This window comes from Peromyscus eremicus, chromosome 8a (assembly GCF_949786415.1).
Source record: "Peromyscus eremicus chromosome 8a, PerEre_H2_v1, whole genome shotgun sequence".
NCBI classification, from domain to species: Eukaryota; Metazoa; Chordata; class Mammalia; order Rodentia; family Cricetidae; genus Peromyscus; species Peromyscus eremicus.
Genome location: NC_081423.1, coordinates 61632740 through 61659462, shown reverse-complemented (window position 1 = coordinate 61659462; position 26723 = coordinate 61632740). Strand labels below are relative to the sequence as shown.

General features: G+C 51.1%; 1 protein-coding gene across 1 annotated transcript; it reads left to right on the top strand.

The window, feature by feature from the left end:
* The first annotated feature begins 1664 nt into the window (after positions 1–1664).
* Sarm1 (sterile alpha and TIR motif containing 1) lies at positions 1665–24883 on the top strand. The gene is made up of 9 exons (XM_059269556.1): positions 1665–2131; positions 7654–8272; positions 9699–9911; positions 10191–10282; positions 10405–10640; positions 14349–14451; positions 14517–14706; positions 23613–23734; positions 23926–24883. Exons 1-9 carry the CDS (start codon positions 1665–1667, stop codon positions 24053–24055), a joined length of 2172 nt encoding a protein of 723 aa, XP_059125539.1. The 3' UTR covers positions 24056–24883.
* Positions 24884–26723: the final 1840 nt, after the last annotated feature.

Genomic DNA, 26723 nt, shown 5'->3' with positions numbered 1-26723 from the left:
ACCCCAGCCCTAGGAGAGCTGGGAAACAGAACCCTCGCCAAGACCAGAGTCAGGAGGGTCATGGGCAGCTGGGACAGCATGGTGGGTTGGGAAGGCAGAAAGAAAGCATGCATTGTCGCCCTTTGAGCCAGTTACGTTAATGTCTCCGAGCCTTCCTTTTTATGAAATGGGACCATGGTGCCTGGCCTCATCAGGTGTTGAGAGATTACGTGAGCTAGAACAGACAAAAGGCTTGGTGCCCCGAGTAGCTTCCAACTCATTCCCATCAGCAGTTATTGATTTAGTGTTTGATCAGGCGCATCCCGGACTAGGTGTTTGTTCCACCTACCCCCACGTCCCAGGTGGATAGTTAGGGCCCTGGGGTGGAGGAGAGCTGCCAACCTCTGCCAGAGGGTTCTTTTCTTATCATAAAAGAGCAAAGCTTCATTTCTCGCCTCTCCTTGTGGAAGCATGGTTCTCTCCAAGCTGGGCTTCACAGAGCAGGAAGCAGCAGTTCCATTCTTGTCTTTAATTTTAGATTTATGTATTTTATTTTGTGTGTGTGTGTGTGTGTGTGTGTGTGTGTGTGAGTGTCTGTACACCACGTGCATGCCTGGTGTCTGTGGAGGTCAGAAGTGGACTTTGGACACCCTGGAACTGGATTTTTGAACAATTGTGAACTGCCATATGAACGCTGGGAGTCGAATCGGGGTCCTCTGCGAGAACCAGTGCTCTTGAAGATCAAGCCATCTCTTCACTCCCAGAGCCTAAGATTCCTAAGGCTTCCACCAATCCACTGATCCTCAGTGGACCACCCCTGAACCCACCCTCAGTGACCCCATCTATAAAGAATGGACTGGTTGGGCATATTTTTAGACTCACAAAGTGTGATCCCTCTATGAAGAAGATGCTCACTGGTATAGAACGCCAGGTTTTGTGCCAAATTTCAGACACCGATACGCTTTTGAAGCCCTTAAGTTTTCTGTTCTGTAATCACAGGGGACTGTACCTTTGGTGTCTCTTCCCTAGGGGCCTCAGTAGTCTCAGCGGCAAAATGAAGCACTAAATCTTACTCCCTATAGACATGTGAGGACTAAGTGGAAACAGGCATTAAAGGGCCTTAAGAATCTCAGCTACGATTCTTTAGCCATCCGAAGGGGATGTGGGTACATTCAGCCGGTTTGCTTCCACATCACCCGGGGCGGGGCGAGCGGTGGGGATCGAGGACCGCTCTTCCCAGCCCTTTCCACTATCTAGCAAACCGCATAGGGAAGACGACTAGAGAAAGGAGGTGGGGCCCGTGAGGCCTGGGGTGGGGCTTGAGCTTGCGGCAGGGGCGGAGCCTGCGAGAACTAGGGGCGGGGCGTCAAATCCTTGACTCCGCTACTCAGAGGCGTGGTTGCTGTTGAGCATCTCAGCTCCAAGGAGCAAAGAGGCTGGAGCTGCGCTTTGTTCCTGGCACCGGGGTCTCTATCCTCCCGCGTCGGGTCCATCGTTTGCTTCCCTCTCCCTGCATCCCCTTCCCCAGCTGCTGCGTCCCCGAGCTGCCCTCCTCCCCCTGCTTCTAAACTTGTGGCCCAGCGCCCTTGCCAGGTCCTGGTTTTTGCTCTTTCCTCCCAAGGCCGGGGTCGCTCCGCCAGGCCCCGCCCCTCCAGGCGCGGTATGTCCCCCGCTGCCCAGCGCCCATGGTCCTGACGCTGCTCTTCTCCGCCTACAAACTGTGCCGCTTCTTCGCCATGTCTGGCCCACGGTCGGGCGCCGATCGGCTGACGGTGCCGGGGCCGGACAGGAATGGCAGCGCCAGCCCGTGGTGGGCTGCGGGCCGCGGGTCTCGCGAAGTGTCGCCCGGGGTGGGCACCGAGGTGCAAGGCGCCCTGGAGCGTTCGCTGCCAGAGCTGCAGCACGCGCTGTCTGAGCTGAAGCAGGCAAGCGCGGCGCGGGCGGTGGGCGCGGGCCTCGCCGAGGTCTTCCAGCTGGTAGAGGAGGCCTGGCTGCTGCCGGCCGTGGGCCGCGAGGTGGCCCAGGGTCTGTGCGACGCGATACGCCTGGACGGTGGCCTCGACTTGCTGCTGCGGCTGCTGCAGGCACCGGAGCTAGAGACCCGCGTGCAGGCCGCACGCCTGCTGGAGCAGATCCTGGTGGCTGAGAACCGGTGAGGGAAAGCGCCGTGAGATGTGGAGAGGCCAGGGCAGCGGATGTGGTTGGAGATGGCATCCCATTGCTGATAGCCTCCTGAGCCCATAGTTGTCCCGGTGTATCTGGGTGCCCTTCTATGCTATCCTCTCACTAGGCCAGCCATGACCTCATTCTGCAGCGTCTGATCAGGAACAAAAAGTTTTTTTTTTTTTTTTTTTTTTTGCTGAATTGAAAGGGTGGGGCAGAGGAAACTTAGGCACCTTCCCTTCCTCTGCATGTGGGAACAGACTAAGCCTGACTGCTATTCTTCACCTACCTCCTGGGACCTTCTCTGAGACATGAAGCCCTCAGAGAGCTCATTTTCCCAATCCTTTGGTGCCAGAGCAAAACGGGCTGTCACATTCCTAATTCTCGCCGAAATCTCAGGCTCTCAGCTCAAATTTTTGGAAAAGTCAGTTTCAGCACGTTGCCCTCACAAGTGCTGTGGCAATGAGCGAGGGGCTCTTTCTCTGGCGTTTTCAATCACGTGGAAACAGTGTAACTGTCAAAAATGCACGAACAGAACAGTTTAGGTTGGGAGACCCAAGGTGAAGTTCTGGTTGTCTTACCTCTCTCATCTAGCATCTGGTGTCCTGATAGGGATTGGCCATGAATATGGAGAACCCCAAAATGGAGTGGATGCTTGCTGAGTGTGTTGGGGCCCAGTTTGGCTGGTGTGGGCTTGGTACATGGGACACGAAGCTAGAACTAGTGCTTGTGGAACGTGGGTGCAGAGAGCACCCCAGGAGGAGCAGGACTGCAGGATGCAAACATATTGATATGTTTTCAAGAATGAAAATGACCATCCTCATCTACTGAGAGCTCTGAGAGAGTAACCACAGAGTACCAGTTCCCAAACACGGGCAGATGTTGCTTCAGGACCAAGGACAGGGCACATGTCCTGGTGGCCTTGATGCTCTTTCCCCAGAAACCCAGGGGCTCTGCTTTCTTCCAGGGTGTGCAGGGGTAAGAGTGGAAGGGAAGGGGGAACACACTGAGGGTTTATGCTTATGAATGTCTCCCTCCCCATCAACCAGCCTCCTCACTGACTGCTTTACCATTCTATTCTGGCAGCTCTACTCTTCCCCGGGTATTGCTGCAGCCACTTCCCAGAATCCAAGATCACTCTCTCTCACCCCTGAGCTGTCAACAGTGCAGGACTCTTCAAACCTGGTTCCATACCACCCAGTGAGGGCACCATCTAACAGCCTTCTAAATCACAGGCCACCCCACCAGGGGAACAGGATGAATATAACGAACATATCCTCAGGGACGCTAAATGGCCTCCCCCAGAATCTTGAATGAATATTAAAGGAGGCTGTTTTTAACATAAGGAAAGAAAATTATTGCCCATAAATTCAAAGATGCAAATGTGTGCAAAAAAGAGTATAATGCTAAAAGTTTTCAGTAAAGCCTCCTCTATGGAGGAAAACCACTGAACTAACTTTTTGTATATCCTTCCAGAGAGGGGCAGAGCATACACAAGCATTTGCTCATATATGTAGAGTCACATATAAATAACTGTCCCCTACTTGGCAGCTGGAATTTGAAACCAGACCTGTGTATCTCAAAGATTATGGGCATTTCATCAGATGCACAGCCTCAGACAACAGAATTGGGAAGTGATTTAACAGTTCTCACAACCACCACACAGCTTTAACCTCAGGGAGGTGTCTGGACATAGGAAAAGATAAGGGCTGGAGGCTAAGACTTAAGGTCAGAATAAACTTCCAGCTGCGAACTGATGTTCCCAAGTAAGCCTTTCACTTCACTGGGCCTTAGGTTAGTCCTCTGAAAATATGAGTGTTAGATGAGATGGTTTCTTCTTCTTTTTTTTCTTTTTGGTTTTTCGAGACAGGGTTTCTCTGTGTAGCTTTGTGCCTTTCCTGGATCTCACTCTGTAGACCAGGCTGGCCTCGAACTCACAAAGATCCACTTGCCTCTGCCTCCCAAGTGCTGAGATTAAAGGCGTGCGCCATCACCGCCTGGCAGTTTCTTCTTTTAATTTTTCATTTTATGAATGTTTTGCCTGCATGTATATCTGTGTACCATGTGTGTGCAGTACACATAGAGGTCAGAAGAGGATGTTGGATACCCTGGAACTGGAGTTATAGAGGATTGTGAGCCACCATGTGGATTCTGAACATTGGAACCAGGTCCTCTGGAAGAGCAGCCAGTGCATTTAACTGCTGAACCAACTCTCCAGTCCTGAGATGAGTTCTTAGGCACATTCTAGCCCTGATAGTCTAAGAGTTTACCTAGTCCAAAGTCAAGATGAAGGATCTTGAACTCTGGAGGCAAACAGACCTCTCAAAAATTCTGTGACCTTGGGTTTGACATGACTCTCTCTCTCTGATCCTAGCTTTCCTCACTGGTAGAAGGCATGCCTGAGTTCCAGATTCCAGGACGGATAGTTAGGACCCATTTGTTCCTTTGGGGTGGGCTGTATGGTGGGGTCAGCAAAGCTTTGCTGAACTTACGGCATGTCCAGGGGCTTAGCCAGACCACACAAAGTGTACAATGCACTGTACACTGTGCACTATGGTCCTTGTGGCATCCACAGAGCCAGAATTCTGTTACCTGTTAAGTCTTTGGAAATCACCTGACTAGGGGACATCATCTGTGGAGGTAGATGAGACAGGAAGTCTTCTCCTCTGCCTGGAGAGTGGCAGTTTGCGTGCTGCTCTGGTGGCCTTCAGGATCTGCCTGGGGCATACCCTCCCTGCAGCAGCCAGTTTCTTAAAGCCGAAACACAAACTGGGCACTCCTTCCCCGAAGCTTGTCAGTGGCTTCCTGTGTGTCACAAAGACAAAGTACAGATGCCTTGAGGAAGCTGAAGAGGCTGTTGTCGTCGGTCAGGACTGGTTTCTTCTCCACCCTTTCTTTAGACCCTCTGCTTTAGCATGTGGGAGAGTGGTTAGCTCCCAGGGGGTACCATCTATCCAAAAGCTGCAAGCCCGGGCATGCACCTGTGTCTACAATGCAAGATCCCCTTCTCCTGGCTCACGTCCTAACATCCTCCTGACAACCCTTGACTGACTATATTTCATGTATCTAGCGAGATCTTTTCTTCTCTTTTGTGATGCTAGGGATTGAATTCAGAACCTTGCACATGTTAAACAAGCACTTTGCCGCTGAGCCCTAGCCTGTCTGTCTTCCTGTCTGTCTGTCTGTTTGAGACAGGGTCTCACTAAATTACCTAAGCTCGCCCCAACTCATTGTGTAGTACTGGCCTTGAGCTTTTGATTCTCAACTTCTTTTTTTGTTATTTGTTTATTTGGTTTTTTGAGGCAGGATTTCTCTGTGTAACAGCCCTGGATGTCCTAGAACTCACTCTATAGACCAGGCTGACCTCGAACTCACAGAGCTCTGTCTGCTTCTGCCTCTCGAGTGCTGGGATTAAAGGTGTGCACCACCACGCCCAGCGTGATTCTCAACTTCTTGAGTAGCTGAGATTACAGATGTGTGCTGCTGTGCCCAGCCTGGTAAAACCTCGAGATTTGTTTTGAGTTCAGGCACTTTTATTTTACACAAATGGTGCTGGTTATATAAACACAATATGTTTCCTTTTCCAACTCCAGGTTAGGGTCCTAAGATCCTTCATGTCACATACCAGAAGTACTGGGACACACCTTTAATCCCAGCTCTCACGAGGCAGAGGCAGGTGGATTTCTGTGATTTGAGGCCAGCCTGATCTACATAGTGAGTTCTAGGATGGCCAAAGCTACATAGTGAGATCTGTATGGAAAAAAAAATAACAAAAAAGATCCTTCCTGTTACAATGTTATAAATCTGCTCAATCATTTATTACAGCAATGAGCACCTGTCCAATTACCCCTGGTCTCTTTATTCATGGCTCCAACTTCCTTGCTTCACAAATAGCACCTTGTCAAGCATCTTTACACATGTTGGACTCTTTTTAGGAGAGATTGCCTGCTCCCCAGATTAACTGACCCAGCTGGCACCCCTCCCACAGTGCTCAGGACCTTCACAACCCTCTGCCCTCTGTGTTTGCTCACCTGTCAGGCAATCTTTATTCCTTTGACTACCCAGAACATTGCAGTGTCTCTTTATGTTATGGATTTTCTCCTTCATATATTGTCCAAGACTCTGCTCATTTGCTATTGAATTCTTGCATGTTGTTGGTTTGGATATTTACTTACACACTCCATGCATAAGTAAACCCCTTCTTGATTTTCTTTTCCCTGGCTGATGTTAGACCCTGTTTATCTCTGGCCTTCTTTCTCTTCCTCAGACATGCTAGCTCATCAGTGACAGGACCTTTGTCTTGGGACCTTCCCCCTGCCCCGCCCCTCCACCCCCCACCCCACATACACATTAGGCTCTTCTCTTAGCTATTTGCAGGCAGGTTTCTCAATATTATTTCCCAGATAGAATCTCCTTAGACACATCCCTCCTCCATGACATCATCCAATTTGCTAGCATGGCGCCCTACTTCTGAGAACTTGGTCGCTCATTGGTTACTTGTCAGGCTTAATCACTGCTTAATGTCAGCCTCTCTAGTGCCAGGTTGGGCACACAATAGGACCTCAAACAGTGTGACCGAGTGAATGAATAAGCACACACCAGCCATGGAATATGAAGGGAGGTATCGTCAAAGACAGGCTTTAGAGTGTTGTATGTCCAGTGACGTATCAAATGACAAATTCACATTTATTGAGTTTTATGGATTATCTTTTTAAAAATGTGTTTCTTTTCTTTCTTTCTTTTTTTTTTTTTTTTTTTTTTTTTTTTTTTTTTTTTTTTTTGAGACAGGGTTTTCTCTGTGTAGCTTTGCGCCTTTCCTGGAACTCACTTGGTAGCCCAGGCTGGCCTCGAGCTCACAGAGATCCGCCTGTCTCTGCCTCCCGAGTGCTGGGATTAAAGGCTTGCATCACCACCGCCCAGCAAAAATGTATTTCTTTTGTTGTGCCTCTGTGCTTGTATGTGCATGTGTGTGCAGGTGCACCCCAAGACTAGAAGAAAGCAATGGTTCCCCAGAACTGGAGTTAACAGGCAGTTGTGAGCCATGCCCCTGATATGGGTGCTGGGAACTGAACTCTGGACCTCCCTGCAAGAGCAGCAAGTGCTCACTGGCTGAGCCACCTCTCCAGCTTCTTTATGGATTATCTTGTTAGTCCTGATGATATTTTTCTAAGATAGGTATTATTTTCCCGTTCGTGAGGTGAGGAAACTGAAGTCGAGAAATGAGGTGTTTGCAATTAGAAAGCAGCAAAGAAGAACCCAGGAGGGCCCAGGGATCGGCCATAGAGATCGGCTTTGGGAAGAAGGTAAAGGAGGAGGTGGCTGTGGCCGGGTTAGAGCTCCCTGATAACAAGAGAAGAAACAGAAGTTAGGGTCTGAACAGAAAGGGTAATAATGCTGCCTGCCATGTCTTTTACACCAGTGAAGCCCAGAGATCGGGCCAGGCCTCCGTGAGAAAGCCAAGCTCTGGAGACTGCCGCTACACCACGTTCTCATTCTCCTGTCTCCCGGTAGGGACCGCGTGGCGCGGATCGGCCTGGGTGTGATCTTGAACCTGGCGAAGGAGCGCGAGCCGGTGGAGCTGTCACGGAGCGTGGCGGGCATCTTGGAGCACATGTTCAAGCACTCGGAGGAGACGTGCCAGCGGCTGGTGGCGGCGGGCGGCCTGGATGCGGTGCTGTACTGGTGCCGCCGCACGGACCCGGCGCTCCTGCGCCACTGCGCCCTGGCGCTGGCGAACTGCGCGCTGCACGGGGGCCAGGCGGTGCAGAGATGCATGGTGGAGAAGCGCGCCGCCGAGTGGCTCTTCCCTCTCGCCTTCTCCAAGGAGGACGAGCTGCTGCGGCTGCATGCCTGCCTGGCGGTGGCGGTGTTGGCTACCAACAAGGAGGTGGAGCGCGAAGTCGAGCACTCTGGCACGCTAGCGCTCGTCGAGCCACTCGTGGCGTCGCTGGACCCCGGCCGCTTCGCCCGCTGCCTGGTGGACGCCAGCGACACAAGCCAGGGTCGCGGGCCGGACGACCTGCAAAGTCTGGTGCTGCTGCTCGATTCGTCCCGTTTGGAGGCTCAGTGCATCGGGGCTTTCTATCTGTGCGCCGAGGCTGCCATCAAAAGCCTACAGGGCAAGACCAAGGTACTGGTGTAGAGGAGGGTGGCTCAAGGGTTAGAGAGCGTTTGGGAAGGAGTCTCAGAGGAAGCTATATGCAACTGGGATTTGGAGTACTCGTAAGAATGAAGTAAATAGGGGGCTGGAGAGATGGCTTAGCAATTAAGAGCGCTGGCTGCTCTTCCGGAGGTCCTGAGTTCAGTTCCCAGCAACCACACGGTGGCTCACAGTCATCTATAACGGGGTTCTGAGGCCCTGTTCTGTCCTTCAGAATATGCAAATAGTGCACTCATATGCATAAATAAATCTTTAAAAAAAAGAATGAAGTGAATAGACATCGATGATGGAGCATGTCTGTGACTTTGAGGCTAGCCTGGTCTACATATCAAGTTCCAGGCCAGCCAGGGCTTAAAAAAAAAAAAAAGTATAAGGGTTTAGGTGAAGCAATCAGAAGGTAGAAGGACCAGTCATTTTGGCCTTGAAGGTGAGACTCAAAGTTGTACTTGGCCTTTGGGGACAAGAGGAAGATACTGAGAAGTTTTTAAATAGGAGACCCTCAAGTTTTACAAAGATCAACCTCGCTGTTGTAGAAGTGGGGGTGATCATGGTAGCTCGATGCTGTTGTGCTGGGGAGACAAAGAAAGTGGAGGAAGGGAGGAGTGTGGACTATAGCAGAGAGAAGTAGACAGGTTAGGGATTTCTGCTTGGGAAGAGGGTGAGGGGGGTGACGGTGCTTCTCGGCCATGAATATGAGGAGGTAAACTGGGTGAGAGACACAGTGGAAGACCAGTGGGTCCTGTTGAGTTCCGGGTGTCCAGCAGATGTCCAGTCGGGAAGCTTCACTGGGCAGCTAAGCCACCTGGATGGCAAACGAGATGGCAGCTTGGGACAGAGGCTTGGGGTAGGACCTCAGTGTAAATGTCACAAAGGATTCCCAGGGCCAAGATCTAAACCACAGCCTTTGCCTCCTCCCTCGACTTACTGTGACCTTGAGCAGCTGGCTTTCTCCCTCCGAGCCACGTTTTTACTTTTTGGAAAATTGAAGGAGTCAATGGATTGCATGGCGGAGTTGCTGATCAATCTGGATTCCCATGAATTAGTGGGGTTACAATCAGGTTAGAAAAATTAAGGGTTTAGGAACACCACAGATGTGCGAGCTGGGAGTGTGGGGCTCAGGGTCTGCTGCCACCTGGCGGTCATATTGAGAACTACAGACTTTATCCTAGGGTGCATGGGCAAGGAAGTTGGAGATCCTAATCAAGAGTGGATGGGTTTCCCGAGGGAATATGCATTGGGGACGCAGGAGGGGTCGCGACACGGGTGACTTAGTGATGAAGGCTAGGACAGTTGGTGGGCCTTTCCTCAGTGAAAAGAGAGATGAGACTGGGCACATCCTGTGGCATCTGGGGGAGCTGGGAACTTTAGGCTCCCTCAATCCATCCTCCTTCCAAAGGTGTTCAGTGACATCGGTGCCATCCAGAGCCTGAAACGCCTGGTTTCTTACTCCACCAACGGCACTACGTCGGCGCTGGCGAAGCGTGCCCTGCGCCTGTTGGGCGAGGAGGTACCCCGGCGCATCCTGCCCTGCGTGGCCAGCTGGAAGGAGGCCGAGGTCCAGACCTGGCTGCAGCAGATCGGCTTCTCCCAGTACTGCGAGAACTTTCGGGTAGAGCCGCGGGCAGCCACTTCCCCCTACACCAAACGGGCGCATCCTTGAGGGGTGCGCGCGGTCCCTGGGGGAGTCCTGAGCACAGGCGTCCGCGTGCCCTGTAGGCCTCACGCCAGCAGCGCCACCTTGGCCTTTTAGCGGTGGGAAACCCGCAGTCAGCCACCCTCAGAGTCCCATTGGCCTCCACCGCCACCTCCTGATCCTTTCCCTTGCATCTTGCGCTGGGGGGCGGAGGGAGGGGAAGGAGAGCCTTCCTCACACCTACCCCTCCCCCAGGATCAGCAGGTAGATGGTGACCTGCTTCTACGGCTCACAGAGGAAGAACTCCAGACAGACCTGGGCATGAAATCAAGCATCACACGCAAGAGGCAAGGAGCCCCCCAGCCAGTCCAATCCAGCTGGGGCTTAACTAGCCTCCCCCTCTGCCACCAGCCCATCCTTAGCACCCTGAGCATCAGAACTGTAACATCATCTTCTCCCTCCTGGGCAGGTTCTTTAGGGAGCTCACGGAGCTCAAGACCTTTGCCAGCTATGCTACGTGCGACCGCAGCAACCTAGCGGACTGGCTAGGCAGCCTGGACCCTCGCTTCCGCCAGTACACCTATGGCCTGGTCAGCTGCGGCCTGGACCGCTCCCTGCTGCACCGAGTGTCAGAGCAGCAGCTCCTGGAGGACTGTGGCATCCGCCTGGGGGTGCATCGCTCACGTATCCTCTCTGCAGCCCGAGGTAAGAGCGCCCACCTGGGAACCCCACTCCAGCTCCAATCCTGAAAGGGATGGGCCACCCAGGCTGGAGACTCAGCCTCCCTGAGGAGTGAGCACCTGGCTGGGTTAGACTGGCCCTGAGGATGTAAAGATGAGTCTGCTGCCTTTTGCCCTTAAAAAGTCCTCCACCTGAGATGGGTACCAGGGTGGGAGGAAGGAGGTGTGTACGATCAGCAGGTGGCCACGGTAGGAAGCGTTTTCAGGACTCCTATGGGAGCCCAGAGGAATCACTGCCTGTCTTGGTCACTCAAGTTCAGACTTGGAGAGGAGGAGATGTTGTCCAGGTTTTGAGGAATGGGGGGGGGGGGGGGGGCGGCGGCAGGGAGAACAGGGACAGCCAGGCAGGGGTAGCTTTATCAAGTATAAGGACAGGCAGGACAGTACCTGGGTGCCATTGGTGGGGCACTGGTAGTTTGGGGTGGGGAGGTGGGGGTTGGGGAAAGGCTTATCCTAGTATCTGGCAGCTTACAAAGTCGGGCAGTATGTCCCAGCAGAGCCTAGGGCATGGGCAGCCTTTCTTTTCTTTCTTTTTCTTTTTTTTTTTTTTTTTTTTTTTTTTTTTTTGAGACAGGGTTTCTCTGTGTAGCTTTGGTGCCTGTCCTGGATCTTGCTCTGTAGACCAGGCTGGCCTCGAACTCACCGAGATCCACCTGGCTCTGCCTCCTGAGTGCTGGGACTAAAGGTATGCTCCACCACCGCCAGGCAGTCTTTCTTTCCTTACTGGCTTGTTTTCATTGGACAATTAACTCTTTGGCTAGCTCTTACATGTCAATAATGATGTATCCCAAGTATCACAGTCATTTTTTTTTTGAGACTTATTTTTATTTTATGTGTATGAGTGTTTGTCTGTGTGTATGTATGTGTACCTCATGAGCTTCCAGTACCCATAGAAACCAGAAGAGGGCATCAGAGCCCCTGTAACTGGAGTTACAAATGGTTGTGACCCACCAGGTGGTGCTGGGAACTGGACCTGGGTCCTCTAGAAGAGCAGCCAGTGCTCTGAACTTCAGCGTCCTCTCTCCAGCCCTTGCAGTAAGTTGTTAGTCTGTAATCTCATAACTGAGTGTGGAGGTATGCACCTGTAACCCCAGCACTTGGGAGGCAGAGGCAGGAGGATTGCTGAAAGTTCAAAACCAGCCTGGTATACACATGGAGTCCAAGACCATCCAGGGCTATGGAGGGCAATCCTGTCTCAAAAAAAAAAAAAATAAATAACCCACTTATTTCTATAGCCACCCTATGTAGTAGGAGTTCAGTATTTAAATAAACTCTTACAGACTTTTAAAGAATAAAAAGAGGCTCTTAGGGCTGGTGGGGTGGCTTAGAGGACAAAGGTTCCTGTTGCCAAGCCTGATCCCTGAGATCGATCTCTATGACTCACACAGTAGGAGAGAACGCACTCCCCCAAGTTGCCCTCTGACCTGCACAGGCGCTCTGTGGCACCCCACCCCACGAATATATAAATGTAAGGAAACATTTTTTTTCAAAAGAGACTTGAATTTGAAAAATAAATATGGCAGTGTCCAGCTTGAGGTGTTTGGAAAAGTGTACCCTGTGTAATCAAAGTTTCCATCCTAGGTTCTAATTTTGGAGATAATAAAATGAAAATAAAAGAATTTAAAAACATTTCCCAGGGTTATAAAAGCCATTAAGTGACAACTGGGATTTGAGCCTATTGTTTTTAATGCATCATAAACAGACAAATGTGTGTGCTGTTAATTATGAATATTATTAGAAGATGAGTCCATTCATTTTATCCTTCCACTCAGCAAGAACGCGCTAAGCACCTCATGGCACCTCTTCTGCCTTAAGAAAGGCAGCTCAGCCTTGATCTTGTAGCTCCCAGTGAAACTCCAAGATTTCCTCTGTTGCTGTTCCTTGTTTCTTTTGTTTTATTTTTGGACACAATCTATGTAGCACTGGAACAGGCTGGCCTTGAACTTCAGAGATGCCTCGGCCTCTGCCTCCCAAGTGCCAAGATTAAAGGCATATGCCACCACTGCCCGGCTAAGACTTACTTCTCCTTCCCTCCTTCCTTCCCTCCCTCCCTCCTTCCTTCCCTCCCTCCCTCATTCCCTCCCTCCCTCCCTCCCTCCCTCCCTCTCTCTCCTTCCTTCCTTCCTTCCTGTAAGGTTCTAAGGCAAAAATAAATGTTATTCTGAAGAATAAAGAACCACGTAGTCTTCAAGTTTTGTTTTAATTATCTATCTATCTATCTATCTATCTATCTATCTATCTATCTATCTATCTATTTATCTATCAAGACAGGGTTTCTCTCTTGTAGCCCCAGCTCTCCTGGAACTCGCTCTGTAGACCAGGCTGGCCTTGAACTCAAGATCTGCCTACCTCTGCCTCCCGAGTGCTGGGATCTGTGCATCATTACACTCAGCTGTTTTGTTTTGTTATTTTATATGTGTATAGTTTGTTTGTATGTCACATGGGTGCATGCCTGTTAATGCATGTGGAGTCCAGAGGTCAATGTTGGGATGTCTTCTTCTTCCTCTATTGCTTGACACTGTTTTTTTGTTTTTGAGACAGGGTCTCACTATGTAGCCACACTGGCCTGGAACTCACTAAAGAGACCAAGTCTGGCCTCAGATTCACAGAGATCTTGCCTTTGTCTCCCATTGCTGGGCTCAAGGCATATGTCACCACAGCTATGCTATTTTTTGGAGACAAGGTCTCACTTGATTCAGAGCTCACCAATTGGCTAAGTTGGCTGACACCTGGCTCTAGGGTCCCCCTTTCTCCACCCTCCTCCTTTCCCCAGTACCAGGGCTACAGGCATGCGCCTCTGTGCACAGTTTGCGTTTTTCCTGTTATATTGTCTGGTGTGTGTGTGTGTGTGTGTGTGTGTGTGTGTGTGTGTGTGTGTGTGTGATCAGACAAGGTCTCATGTAGTTCAGTCTGGTCTTAAACTTGCTATATAGTTGAGACTAGCCTTGAACTTGTGATCTTTCTGTCTTCACCTCCCCGGGATGATAGACACATACCGCCACACCCAGTTTTCAGTTTTCCCCTTCATGGTGACGTGAAGCACAGCCATGCTCTTCACTGTCATCAACTTTCAGAAAAACCAGATCTTTGTGCGGTAGGCTTTGTATTGGATGGTTTTGCTTAGCGGCAGGTTGATGTGTGGCTGTTCTGAGCCCCTGTGAGGTCGGCCCCTAGGTTAGGATGTCCGGGAGGTATGTTCAACTCCTCTTCCCTTGCAGTAGCTTATAGTCATCATGGGTTTCTCAGGACATTGACACCAAGTTGAGGAGCACCAGCTCTTACTGACTAAGATGTCAGGCAGGAGGCAGAAGCCTGGGTTCCCGATGGAATTGAGAGAGAAGGGGCCGAGGGGGAAGGGCTTAACCTAGGCTCAGTTTGGAGCGCTTGTGGGCACCTGGCCAAGCTAGTCTGCAGTTCAGAAGGAAAATAAGGCTAGAGATTAATGTCAGTGTCCCTAAAGCACAGACCCTTCCTGCCCAGGGCTAGCCAAGGGGTGACTTTCCTTCCCATAGGATTCACCTCTCCATCTCAGTGACCCTTTCTTTCTGGGACAAGTCACCTAGCCCAGACTGGCCTGAGAAGTTTGAATAGACAGGGGACTAAGATGATAGACCTCATGATGAGTAGCGGGGGTGGGGCACCCTCACCTCAATGTCTCTTTCCTTGGCTCCAGAAATGCTACACTCACCATTGCCCTGTACCGGTGGCAAGCCCAGCGGAGACGCCCCAGACGTCTTTATCAGCTACCGGAGAAGCTCGGGTTCCCAGCTGGCCAGGTGAGGGGGGTGGGCAGGTGGCTGGGATTTGGGGCCAGGCCATGGTGTTGACGCTATTCCTGCAGCCTCCTGAAGGTGCACCTGCAGCTGCATGGCTTCAGCGTCTTCATCGATGTGGAGAAGCTGGAAGCCGGCAAGTTCGAGGACAAGCTCATCCAGAGTGTCATGGCGGCTCGGAACTTTGTACTGGTGCTATCTGCTGGGGCGCTGGACAAATGTATGCAGGACCATGACTGCAAGGATTGGGTGCACAAGGTAGGCGACGGCCTGGGCCTCTGTGATGAAACGTTGCGTGGGGCGGAGGGGATGAGGTTTTCCCCTCATCCCTTGTTTTCTGCACACCCCAGCCACACTCAATCCCAGATCATCTTTCTGGCTCCGCTGGAAGTCGGGAGCCATTGCTCTGTCTGGGTAGGACTTTAGCAAACGACTTAGGTTCTCGAAGCCTCGTTTTCTCAGCTGCAAAGTAGGGATTGCTTACCTGCCCCATTCATGTGGAAGGCTATAGAGTGAGATCAGGGAGGGACCCAAATGTGTGGAAAATATAACATCTGCGAGCTGGGAACGGTGGTGCATCCTACAATCCCAGCACTTGTGAGGCAGAGGCAAGAAGGTTGTCTCAAGCTCAGGACCAGCCATGTCCATTTATCCATTTCTGGACAAGTCAGGGCTACCTAGTGAGACCTTGTCTCAAAACCCAAAGAAAACCCCAAAACAAAACCTTTCACAGGGGTCATCTAAGACCATCAGAAAATACAGATATTTACAGTATGATTCATAATAGTAGCAAAATCAGTTATGAAGTAGTAACAGAAATAATTTTATGGTTTGGGGTCACAACAACATTATGAACTGTATTAAAAGGTCGCAGCATTAGGAAGGCTGAGGACCACTAATCTGGGATATTGTTAAAAGGACTCACAGGGCTAAATTGGGAAGCCTTCAGCAGGATGCCTGGCACATAGGTACTGCTCAGTAGGGGTAGCAATTATTATTATCAATTTAATTTTTGTGACTACATCTGTTAAATTCACCATTGTACCCCCAGGGCATGGTAGGATGAAATAGCCCTTGCAGAAGGCACAGATAATGAGTCCATAGCACACCTATAGATTATCAGTCATGCATCAGTCAGTAGGGATTGGAGCTTGGGCTGGGGGATGCAGTAGTCAACTGAGGTGAGGTTTTGTTGCCTCCAGGCAGCTGAGGACAAGAATATGCCCCACCGTGAGCCTGAGCTGTGGCACTGGCCTGTAGACTCAGCTACTCAGGAGGCTGAGGCTGGATGATGATTTGAGCCCAAGACCTGCTCTGGCAACACAGCAAGACCTTGTCTCTTAACAACAAACAAGGCAATGAGGCTGGATAAAATGTTCAGTGGTTACTGAGGAAGACCAGGGTTTAGTTCCCAGCACTTACAACCTCCTATAATTCCAACCCCAGGCCATCTGATGGTATCTTTTGGCCTCCCAGGGCACTTGCACTTATGTACACACACACACACACACACACACACACACACAAGCACACACACACACACACACAAGCACACATACATGCCCCTCACATACTCACACAAGCACGCATATACACACAAGCGTAGACACAAATACACATAATTTAAAATAAAAAACAGCGCTGCGTGTATTAGCACACACCTTTAATCCCAGCACTTGAGAAACAGAAGAAGGTGGGTACATTTCTTTGACTTTGAGTCTGGGCTACATAGCAAGATCCAGGCCAGCCAGGATCAGCTATATAGTAAGACCCTGTCGCAATAAAATAAAATTAAGCTGGGTGGTGGTGGCGCACACCTTTAATCCCAGCACTCGGGAGGCAGAGGTAGGCAGATCTTTGTGAGTTCGAGGCCAGCCTGGTCTTCCAGGAAAGGCGCAAAGCTACACAGAGAAACCCTGTCTCGAAAAAAACAAAATAAGTAAATAAATAAATTAAATTAAATTAAAATTAAAACATGAACAAACACTGTAAAAATATACCCACAATGACTCGTGTAAACACTGAGCCAGGAAGCTGGGCAGTGGTGGTGCACGCCTTTAATCCCAGCACTTGGAAGGCAGAGGCGGGCGGATCTCTGTGAGTTCGAGGCCAGCCTGGTCTACAGAGTGAGTTCCAGGAAAGGCGCAAAGCTACACAGAGAAACCCTGTCTTGAAAAACCAAAAAACCAAAAACAAAAAAACAAAACAAAAACAAAAACACTGAGCCAGGGCTGGAATGATCAGGGGAGGCTTCATGGAGGAAGCAGAGCTTGAGAAATGTCTTAAGAATGCTGGTGAGGTCTGGCAAGATGGCCCGGTGGTTAAAAGCACATGCTGCTCCCACAGAGGACTGGAGTTCAGTTCCAAGCACCACATCAGGCAGCTCACATCCTCCTATAACTTCAGCTCTAGGGGATCCAGCACCCTCTTCTGTCCTCTAAAGGTACCTGCAACTATCCATACACATAGTTAAAATAAAATACATACTTTTAAAAAGCAGAATGCAGATGAATGGAGGAGAAGGTGCTCCAGGCAGGGAACAGCGTGGGTGAAAGAGCTAAGTTGGGATAAGACAGTGTCACACACTCACAGGCTTCAGACTTGAGGATCAGAGAGGCAGCATAATTGTAGTGTGGAAATCTGAAAGGCCGGGGTTTGAAATCTGTCTGATTTCAAAGTCCTTGCTCTTCCCCGGGACCTGTATCATGTTTGATGACAGAACTGAGATTGTAGGGGGACTCAGCTGACCTGAGTGCCTTAGTTAGGGTTTCTGTTGCTGTGAAGAGATACCACGACCATGGCAACACTTATAAAGGAAAACATTTAACTGGGGCTTGCTTACAGTTCAGAGGTTTAGTCCATTATTGTCATAGTGGGAGCACGGCGGCAGGAAGGCAGGCATGGTGCTGGGGAAGGAGCTGAGGGTTCTTACATCTTGACCCACAGGCAACAGGAAGTGTTCTGTTTCACTGGGTGTAGCTTGAGCACAGGAGACCTCAAAGCCCACCCCCACAGTGACATACTTCCTCCAACAAGGCCACACCTACTCCAACAAGGCCACACCTCCCATTAGTGCCACTCCCTTTGGGGGCCATTTACTTTCAAACCACCACACTGAGAGATAATTGAGAGAACTTCACATCCAGGGGTGTCATTTGGTGACTTGAAATTGGCCGTGGTGGGAGTATTTACACCAAAGAAATCAGCAACCATTACAAAGTGGGGCTGGGAGGTTTTTGTTTGTGTGGTTGGTTAGTTGGGTTTTCTCCCTGTGGAGAGCTAATCATTACACATTCACCGGGTCCCACTTGCTAGGTGAGAACTATGAAGCCAGGCTATAGAGTGTCGAAAGGAGAGAGAAGGGGCCTGAGAGCTGGCTCAGCAGGTTAAGGTGCTGGCTGCCAAGCCTGACAACCTGAGTTTGAGTCCTGGATCCTACACGGTGAAAGGAGAGAACTGGCTTTTGTAAGTTGCCTTCAGACCTCCATACACACGCTGTTGCATGTGTGCACATGCATGCACATGTGCATGTATACACACACACACACACACACACACACAAACATCTGAAGAAGTTATATAAAGGTGAGGGAAACCCTGCACATAGGCCCCAGGAAGCAGAGAGTCCATGCCAGTTGTAGTGGTTTCTTGTGTTGTTGTGTAACAAGGTACCAGACACAAGCATCTCCAGGAAGGAAGGTTCACTTTGGCTTGCAGCTGACGAGAACGGTCCAGCAGAGTGGGGAAGTCCAGGAGGAGCTTGAGGCAGCTGGTCACAGTTCATCTGCCATCAGGAAGTAGAGCGCAATGGATTCTGCTTCTTTGCCAGCCTCCTCCCTTTTTCTGCAGTCCGGATTGAAGCTCAGGGAATGGTGTCCCCCACTTTCAGGATGAATCCTCCTGCCTCAGTTAACCCAGTCAAGATAATCCCTCACAGGCATGCATGACCAGCGCTAACCTCATCTAGATCATCCCTCATAGATGTGCCCAGAGGCTTGTCTCCTAGCCAATTATAGACCCAGTCAAGTCAATCACTTTTAGCCATCCTACCAGGGGAGGTATTAGGGCAGTGAGTGTGAGGATAAACATGGAGTGCCATCAGATTGGCAGTGGGAAAGAGGACTGAGCCCTGGAGGCCCATGTCAGAGGGCTGAACCTGGAGCCCGGTTTGTGGAGGAGGCATGGGACCAGGAAGATGTCTTCCAGGAATGTGATTGAAGATGCTGTGGAGGTGCAGGCAACCTTCTGGGGTGATGGGGATTGTCTCTCAGTGCCAGTGAGTTCAGACCTGCTGCGTTTGTGCCATATCCCTGGAGCCTAAAACTATGCATAGAACAAAGGAGACTTAACTTAAAAGAGTTTATGGACTAATTGAACCAATGAGTAAACAAAGGATGAGTGACTCTGATATAGATCTGATGGGTTGACCTGATAGCCAAGTACTCTTGTCTTAATTAGGATTTCTACTGCTGGGAAGAGACACCATGATCATGGCAACTCTTATAAAGGAAAATATTTAATTGAGGTGGCGACTTACAGTTTCAGAGGTTTAGTCCATCATCATCATGGCGGGGAATATAGCAATGTACAGACAGACATGGTGCTGGAGAATTCTACATCTTGATCCAAAGGCAACAGGAAGTGGTCTGTCTCACTGGGTGTGGCTTGAGCATATGTGAGATCTCAAAGCCCACCTCCACAGTGACACACTTCCTCCAACAAAGGCCACACCCACTCCAACAAGGCCACGCCTCCTAATAGTGCCACTCCCTTTGGGAGCCATTTCCTTCAAACCACCGCACACTCTATCACTGAGCTACACTGTGACTTTATCCCTTTATTGGCCAAGCTGTAAGTCTGGGCCGTGACCAATGGCACTGTCTTTGGTTCCGTGTAATTCTGGGGGGAGCAAATATCTAAAAGTTCCCCCCAGCGAGTGGCAGACCCAGGACTCACTCAGATGCTTAGCAGAGGCAGGAAGGCTTGGATGACACAGGCCTGGATGAACTTGAACTCTGAAGGCTTGGTCTGGGCTGCATGTTTGAGGGGCTTGGGAGGAAACACCTTCTGCTCTTGGCGTCCCTTCCAAGGCTCCGGGAGACCAGTCTGTGAAAGCTCCACATGTTCTCTTCCCGGACTCCACCACTGAGCCTGGCAAGGAAGGAGCTTCAGGTGCTGGCTTGGCTTGCTCCCTGGATTCTGTCCCAAAGACTCTGTCATCCTCTTTGGTTGTTTGCCGTGCCTAATTGTCTCTGGTTTTCATACTCCCTTCCCAGAAGCCACATTTAGTGGCTAATCAATATACAAACCCACAAGTGAACTGCACTTAAAAAAGTCCCATCCCTGATGGGACTTGAAAGGCAAAACCCATTTGGTAAGTGCTTACCAGATCACTATTAACAGGGAATAATGTCCCCAGAACAGTCTGTGGGGCAGGCTTTACCCTCTGCACTTTACAGAGAAGGAGCCCATTATTTCCTTTAAAAAAATTTTTTTTTCCTTTTTGGAGATAGGTTATAGCTGTGTATACCCCAGGCTAGCCTCAAACTCACAATCCCTGCACCTTAGCCTTCCCTTGTGCTAGAATTACAGTCCTGAGCCACCACACCCCACGGCTCCTTAAATATACAGTTTTTAAGTGCTACCCCCTGCTCTAACCACTTGCTGTGGAATGCTGCCATTATTCCACCCAACAACCCTGTAAGATCATTAACTGTCATTAACCCGATTCTACATATTAGAAAACAGACTTTGAAAGCCCATTATTTCTGCCGTGGGTCATACAGCCTGTGTCAGAGACGCCACATAGTCCTTACTTTTTTCAAGGTTGTAACCAAATACTGGACAAGAAACTCCAGGGAGGAAAGGCTCATTGGCTCATGATGCAGGGGCTGCATCCACCATGGCGAGGGAAGCCTAGAGGCAAGATCACACCTGTCCGGGGCAGGAGGAGGCTGCTAGCTCTCACCTTTGGGTCAGGAAGCAGAGGGGGTGCCATTTAGTTGGCTTTCTTCTTTGTCTCCTTGTACTCACTCTGGGACCTCAGCCCATGGAATGGTGCCAGCTACATTTGGGGCAGCTCATCCCCCCCCCCTTAGTTATCCACCCCCCTAGAAACACCATAATAGACACAGCCAATGGTATAAGCCTCACTAATGCCCTGGGTGTTTGTAACTTTTAAAAATGCGTTGCTTTTGTGCGTGCGTGTGCACACACACATGCACATGAGTGCATGCAACACAGCACACTGAGGAAGTGGGGGACAACCCACAGGAATCAGTCCTTCCCGTCTGCCATGGAAGGGACTGGACTCAGGCTGTGAGGCTCTGTGGCAGGCACCTTTACCTATTGAGCATCTCACTGGCCCTCTGTTTTTTGCTTTTTTTTTTTTTTTTTGGTTTTATTTTTTTTTTTTTTCAAGACAGGGTTTCTCTGGTTAACAGCTCTGGCTGTCCTGGAACTCCCTCTGTAGACCAGGCTGGCCTTGGACCCACTGGGTGTTTTTTAATCCAGTAAAGTCAACAATCGGACTTACCAGTCAAAATGAACCTGGATCTTTGTATTTCAGAATGCATGCCCAACTGCTATGTATATATCGCTTCCCCCATTCATCCGTCCAGTCCGTAGTCAAGAAGGGCTGACCGTAGGCAGGGCTTTGTGAAAGATGCTGAGAAGTATGATTAATGAGAAACAGGCATGACCCCCTGCCCTTAATCACCTGTGGTACCACAGAGAAGAAAAATATGAAGTAAATCACCCCTGAATTAGTTGAAGTTTGCAACAGAGCAGCAGAGCCCATGGGAATTCGAATGGGAGATCTGACTTGATCAGGATGTGAAGGCAAGTTCCTTGGGGAAGTATCGACTGAGCTCAGACCAAAACCGTGAGTGGATATAGGTGAGAGAGGAAGGAACCATGTTCGAGGTAGAGGACACAGCATGTGCCAAGGTCCTGTGCAGGGAGAGGAGATAGAAAATGGAAGGGGCTGGGAGCTCTGGCTGAGAGGACAGTGCAGGGGTGGAGTTTGAGAGACAGGCTGTGGATGACACACAGGGCCTTGCAGGCCACATTAAGGATATAAAACTCAATTCTCAGAGCCAGGTCCAGTCCAGAAGTGAGATGTCAGATTTTCCTTACATTGAGCCCTGGGGCTCACTGGCCAGCCAGCCTAGTCTACTTGGTGAGTTCCAGGCCAGTGAGAGACTCTGTATAAAACAGGGGTGGTGGCATTTGTCTTAGTTTGCTGTCTGTTGCTGGGACAAAACACACTATTCTCCAATGCAACTTGGGGAGGAAAGGGTTTACTTGGCTTACAAGTTAAAGTCCATTGTCAGGGAAACCAAGGCAAGGACTGAGGCAGAGACCATGGAAGAATGCTCCAGTGGTCTGGGCCCTCTCACATCAATCATTAGTCAGGAAAATGCCCGACAGACTTGCCTACAGCCAAGCTGATGGAGACATTTTCCCACCTGAGGCTCCTCTTCCCAGATGACTCTAACTTGTGTCAAGTTAACAACAAACTAGCTGGGACAACTGGCCTCTTGCCAACTTCACACAGTCGTACATCACTAGAAAACCCTAACTTTTCTTGTTTATCTCCAGGTTCTCATTAACATCACTATCACAATATAAAACACATTTCAACTTTTGTTTGTTTGTTTGTTTGTTTTTCGAGACAGGATTTCTCTGTGTAGCTTTGGTGCCTGTCCTGGATCTCACTCTGTAGACCAGGCTGGCCTCGAACTCACAGAGATCCGCCTGGCTCTGCCTCCCGAGTGCTGGGATTAAAGGCATGTGCCACCGCCGCCTGGCGTCACATTCCAACTTTTAAAATCCCACTGCCTAAAATTCAAAACTTAAGTCCAATCTCTTTGAAAACATCAGCCCCTCTTTAGAAGTCCAAGTCTCTCAACAGAGGGCTCCTGTAAATTAAATTAAACACGTTTTTACTCTAAGAGGGAAGAAGCCATCATAATTGAACCAGAGCAAAACCAAGAACACAACAGTGTAAACAGCTCAGTGTTCAACAACTTGGACTCATGATTTTCTGGGCTCCACACACAATAAATGAGCAACAAACAAATCCATCTCCGCAATGGTCTGAGGAAGAGAGGCAGAATGAGGGACAGGCGGGGCTGGTGGCACTTTCATGCCTGCAGGCTTTCACCTCCATGGTCTGTGTACCACCCTCGAACCTCAGACCCCACTGTTGAGGAGAGCTTGTGGAGGTTTTAGTCATTGGCACGACTGATGAAATTGTGGCTACTGGCACTGAACTCATTCAGCAACCCCCCTGAAAAGTCCTAAGCCCCATGCTGTGGATGGTCTTTCTCATGCCCAGCCCCCATCAGGAATTTTCTAGGCCACTTCCCCCATCCAGCCTCTGGTTAGGATCATTATGATAGTAAAAATACACTCAGGAGACTCCAGTAGTTTTAGGCACTCTAAGCCTGCCTGTGCTAGGATAAAGACTAAAGGTTTATGAAGTTCCATGAAAGCCGAGAGAAGTCAGGGTACATTCCAGAACCAGTGTTTTGCCCCACACTCAGTCTCAAGCTAAGGGTCCTCTCCTACACGGTGGTCCCAGGGCTATTGGGTGGGATGGAGGCCTGTGTCAGTTAGATCTCCATCACATGACGAGACACCCAAGAAAGTCAACAGAAAAGGGAAGAAGAGTCAGGCATGGTGGTGCACACCTTTAATCCCAGAACTCAGGAGGCAGAGCCAGGTGGATCTCTGAGTTCAAGGCCAGCCTGGGCTACAAAGCGAGTTCCAGGACAGCCAAGACTGTTGCACAAAGAAACTCTGTCTCAAAAAAAAAAGGAAAGGAAGGAAGGAAGGGAGAAAAGGGAGGAAGGAAGGAAGGAAAGGGAGGATATCCTCCTTTAGCCCATGGTTTTGAGCTGTGGATCCATGGCCACTTGGCCCTGTCACCAGCAGAACATTCACGGTGGCCAGGAGGCACAGAGTGAGGAAGGGACAGAGTCCTGCTATACCAGGGGTACCCCTTCTGCCCCCCATGACCTACTTTATACAACTAGTCCCCATATCCTTCCCAACAGCGCCGTCTACTGGGGACTGAACATCCAAGACATGAGCTTTCTCGGGGGTTATCCAAGATCAAACCTCAACAGTCTCTTTCCCTTTCTTTATTCTTTCTCCAGGAGATTGTGACTGCTTTAAGCTGTGGCAAGAACATTGTGCCGATCATTGATGGCTTCCAGTGGCCCGAGCCTCAGGCACTGCCCGAGGACATGCAGGCTGTACTCACCTTCAACGGCATCAAGTAAGCCCTGGGCCCTAGGGAGAGTTGAGGAAGGAGCTGGTGTGTGTGTGTGTGTGTGTGTGTGTGTGTGTGTGTGTGTGTGTGCGCGCGCGCGCCACCCAAACCACCAGCAGCACCTGGGTGAAGAAAATGGCACTGGCCCACAGCAGCCTCTGCCCACCCTCTGACCCATTTGGCCTCTGTGTCCACAGATGGTCCCATGAGTACCAGGAGGCCACCATCGAGAAGATCATCCGCTTCCTGCAGGGACGCCCCTCTCAGGACTCCTCTGGCGGCTCGGATACCAGTTTGGAGGGAGCTGCACCAATGGGCCTGCCTTAACCTGTCCCAGTTCCCACGCCCTGCCGTGACTCCTGGTTCCATCATCTCCCCACCCCTAAAGGAGTAGCTCCTCTAGAGCCGCCCTGGGCTGAGACAAACCAGGCTCTTCTCAGGGAAAGGCTTTCCCTGCTGCCTCCCTGTGGCCCACTTCTAACCCAGAGATGCCAGGCACGGGGTGAGATAAGAGGACACTCCTCTGTCAGGTCCTGCCATCAGGTTCCAACTCCCATCCAGAGCCATGTCCCTGCTTCGATCTGGACCCTCAAGATAGGGGAAGAACATTCTCCCATCTCCTGCCCCAAGAGCAGCCAGCTTGAGAAGGGTGAGGTTGGCAGGCTTTGGCAGGAGTCGGGACAACGGGCCCGGGAGGCATCTGGGGTTGAGGATCCCCCAAAGGCTGTCCACTCACATTGTGCCTGGCTTCTGGCTCACCTGGCTTCCTGATGCCTCATGGCCTTGCTCTATACCTACTCAGTACCCCTGTCAGACCTCTTTAGGCAGCCTCCTTTGCCATGCTGGGGGTCAGGGTGCATCTGAGCCAGCCCTCTGCCTGGCCTCGCTGCCCTTTCTGGTGCAAGAAGGGGCCCCTTGCTTGTGCAGGGAGACCCTAAGAACCCACCCTAGTGCAAACCTCTGTGCTGTGCCTAAGGCTCTTGCCTAGCCTGTTCCAGCTGGCTTCCCCAGCTCTTCACCCACACGGGGCTTTTCACCCTCTTGTTCAGAGAAGGAGACCAGAGAAGCTCCAACCGCACCGGTAGCCTGAGCTGAACCTGCACCACGGGAAAGAGGCAGGACCTCCGCGGGCAAGGGCCAATTCCTGGGGCAGTTTCTCCCACCGAAGTGTGTCCACATCCACTGGGAATCTTGTCAAGACTCGGAGCAGGCCATCTGGGAAGCACCTGAGACGCTGCAGTTTTCAGATTCCCAAGTGAGCTAGTGCAAGGCCCTCACCGGTCCCTGCCATGTTCCGAACACCCCCACCCTGGTCCCTCGCAGCGGCCTTTTCCACTGTCACCCCAGTTTTACAGAGAGGAGTGGCTGAATGATAGGCCCAGGTCCCCAAATCATTGGTGGCAGTCTCCGGATTCTGCCCTAGTCCTGGTACCCAGCACCACAGCTTCCAGACCTGTTCTCCCGAGACTCATCCTAGAGGCTGTGGTCCAAGCTGGGTAGTAGCCTCTCCCTGGCCCCAAAGAATTGAGCAGTATGGGGTGGGTCTTAGGCAAAAGGCTGGGCCAGGGGCATACAGAAATAACTGGGCAGGACTGTCCCATATCCCTCCCCCCACTGCACAAAGAGGGCAGGACACCCGGGTCCAGCTTGGAGTCAGCTGGCACCACCCTGCCACTGCCTTCGGGAGGCAGTGGGGTCACCTCTCCCGGAGGTGGCCGGGTTACTTGCTCTCAGTCCACACTGTCAGAGAGCCAAAGGGCTTCCTCTCCAGGCTTAGGGACCCCTTCCTTCCACTGTCCTTCCTGCCAAAGACCCCCTCTTCCACGGGTCGTGGCTGGCCTCTGGCTGTGACTATCTGTAGTCCTGGCCCATCACCAGTGCCAACCCCACATCCTATTCTGAGGTGAGGCAGATGGAACGGTGGCCTTGATGACCAACTCAATGACAATACAGTGTCTGAGTCCCCCTGGGGAAACGTCGTCTTCAGTCCACACTCTCCAGAGGTCCCCATGGGCAGTACTCAAGAAGTTTCAGGTTTTTGTTTGGGACATATGTCACCGCTGCCTCCAGTGTCTGGCCTTCTTCTGACCTGTCCCCTCCTGTCTTCCTGGGGGACCAGAGCACAACCTTCTGTCCCAGCCAGGGTAGCAGAAGTGTCAAGCCTCCTCCAGCTAGGCACTGTGCTCAGTGTGGCACATCTCAGATGGCAGGCAGAGCAGCAGCTGGGCCTCAGCTTCTGCCAAGCCTGGCTGACCACACTGACCTCGAGGCGGGCTCTTCAAGCTGCCCGAGCTTGCATGGTCTGTGGGTTCAGAGTTTTCTGCCTGGCTGGGCTATATAGCTGCTGCCCGCAAGCTGGGACTGAGTCAGGGTGGTCACTACCCTACACCACCTACTCCTCTCTGGTGGGCAATGAGCTGCTGCTCAGGGACACTGAGAGGGTAAAAATCCAGCCATAGTTGGTTCATCCCTTCACTAGGCATCTCATCCTGGGATGCATGAAGCTGGAGGGATCTCAGCGCATCTAGCAACCCTGCTTCCTAACGCATCCCACGGAGGTCCCGCCTTTTTCCCCGTGGTGCAGGTTCTGCTCAGGCTACTGGTGCTGTTGGAGCTTCCCTGGTCCTTGTAACCGGACAGTTTGGGAGGAGAGTGCTGACCCAGGTCTCGCTAGGTTCATTCAAGGTCAAGGTGCCAGAGTGGAGCCTTTTCCTCCTCACAGCCTCACGGTGGTGGGGTCAGTGGAAGAACATTTCTTGCTTAGTTTCCATCTCCAGAGGGGCAGTGAGGCAGGAGTGTGGAGGCAGGATGGACCCCGCTGCAGCTCAGTGAGCCTTAGAGGGGAGGGGGGGCAGGAGGGACCCTGCTGCAGCTCAGTGAGCCTTAGAGGGGAGGGGGGGCAGGATGGACCCCGCTGCAGTTCAGTGGGCCTTAGAGGGGAGGGGAGGGAGGGGTGTGGAGGCAGGATGGACCCCGCTGCAGTTCAGTGAGCCTT

What these genes read in the sequence shown, in the direction of transcription:
- Sarm1 (XM_059269556.1), top strand. Translation starts at nt 1,665, where the DNA reads ATGGTCCTGACGCTGCTCTTCTCCGCCTACAAACTGTGCCGCTTCTTC. An exon ending in GCCTACAGGGCAAGACCAAG is followed by an intron (nt 8,273 to 9,698) that starts GTACTGGTGTAG and finishes CTCCTTCCAAAG; the next exon opens with GTGTTCAGTGACATCGGTGC. An exon ending in AGTACTGCGAGAACTTTCGG is followed by an intron (nt 9,912 to 10,190) that starts GTAGAGCCGCGG and finishes CCCCTCCCCCAG; the next exon opens with GATCAGCAGGTAGATGGTGA.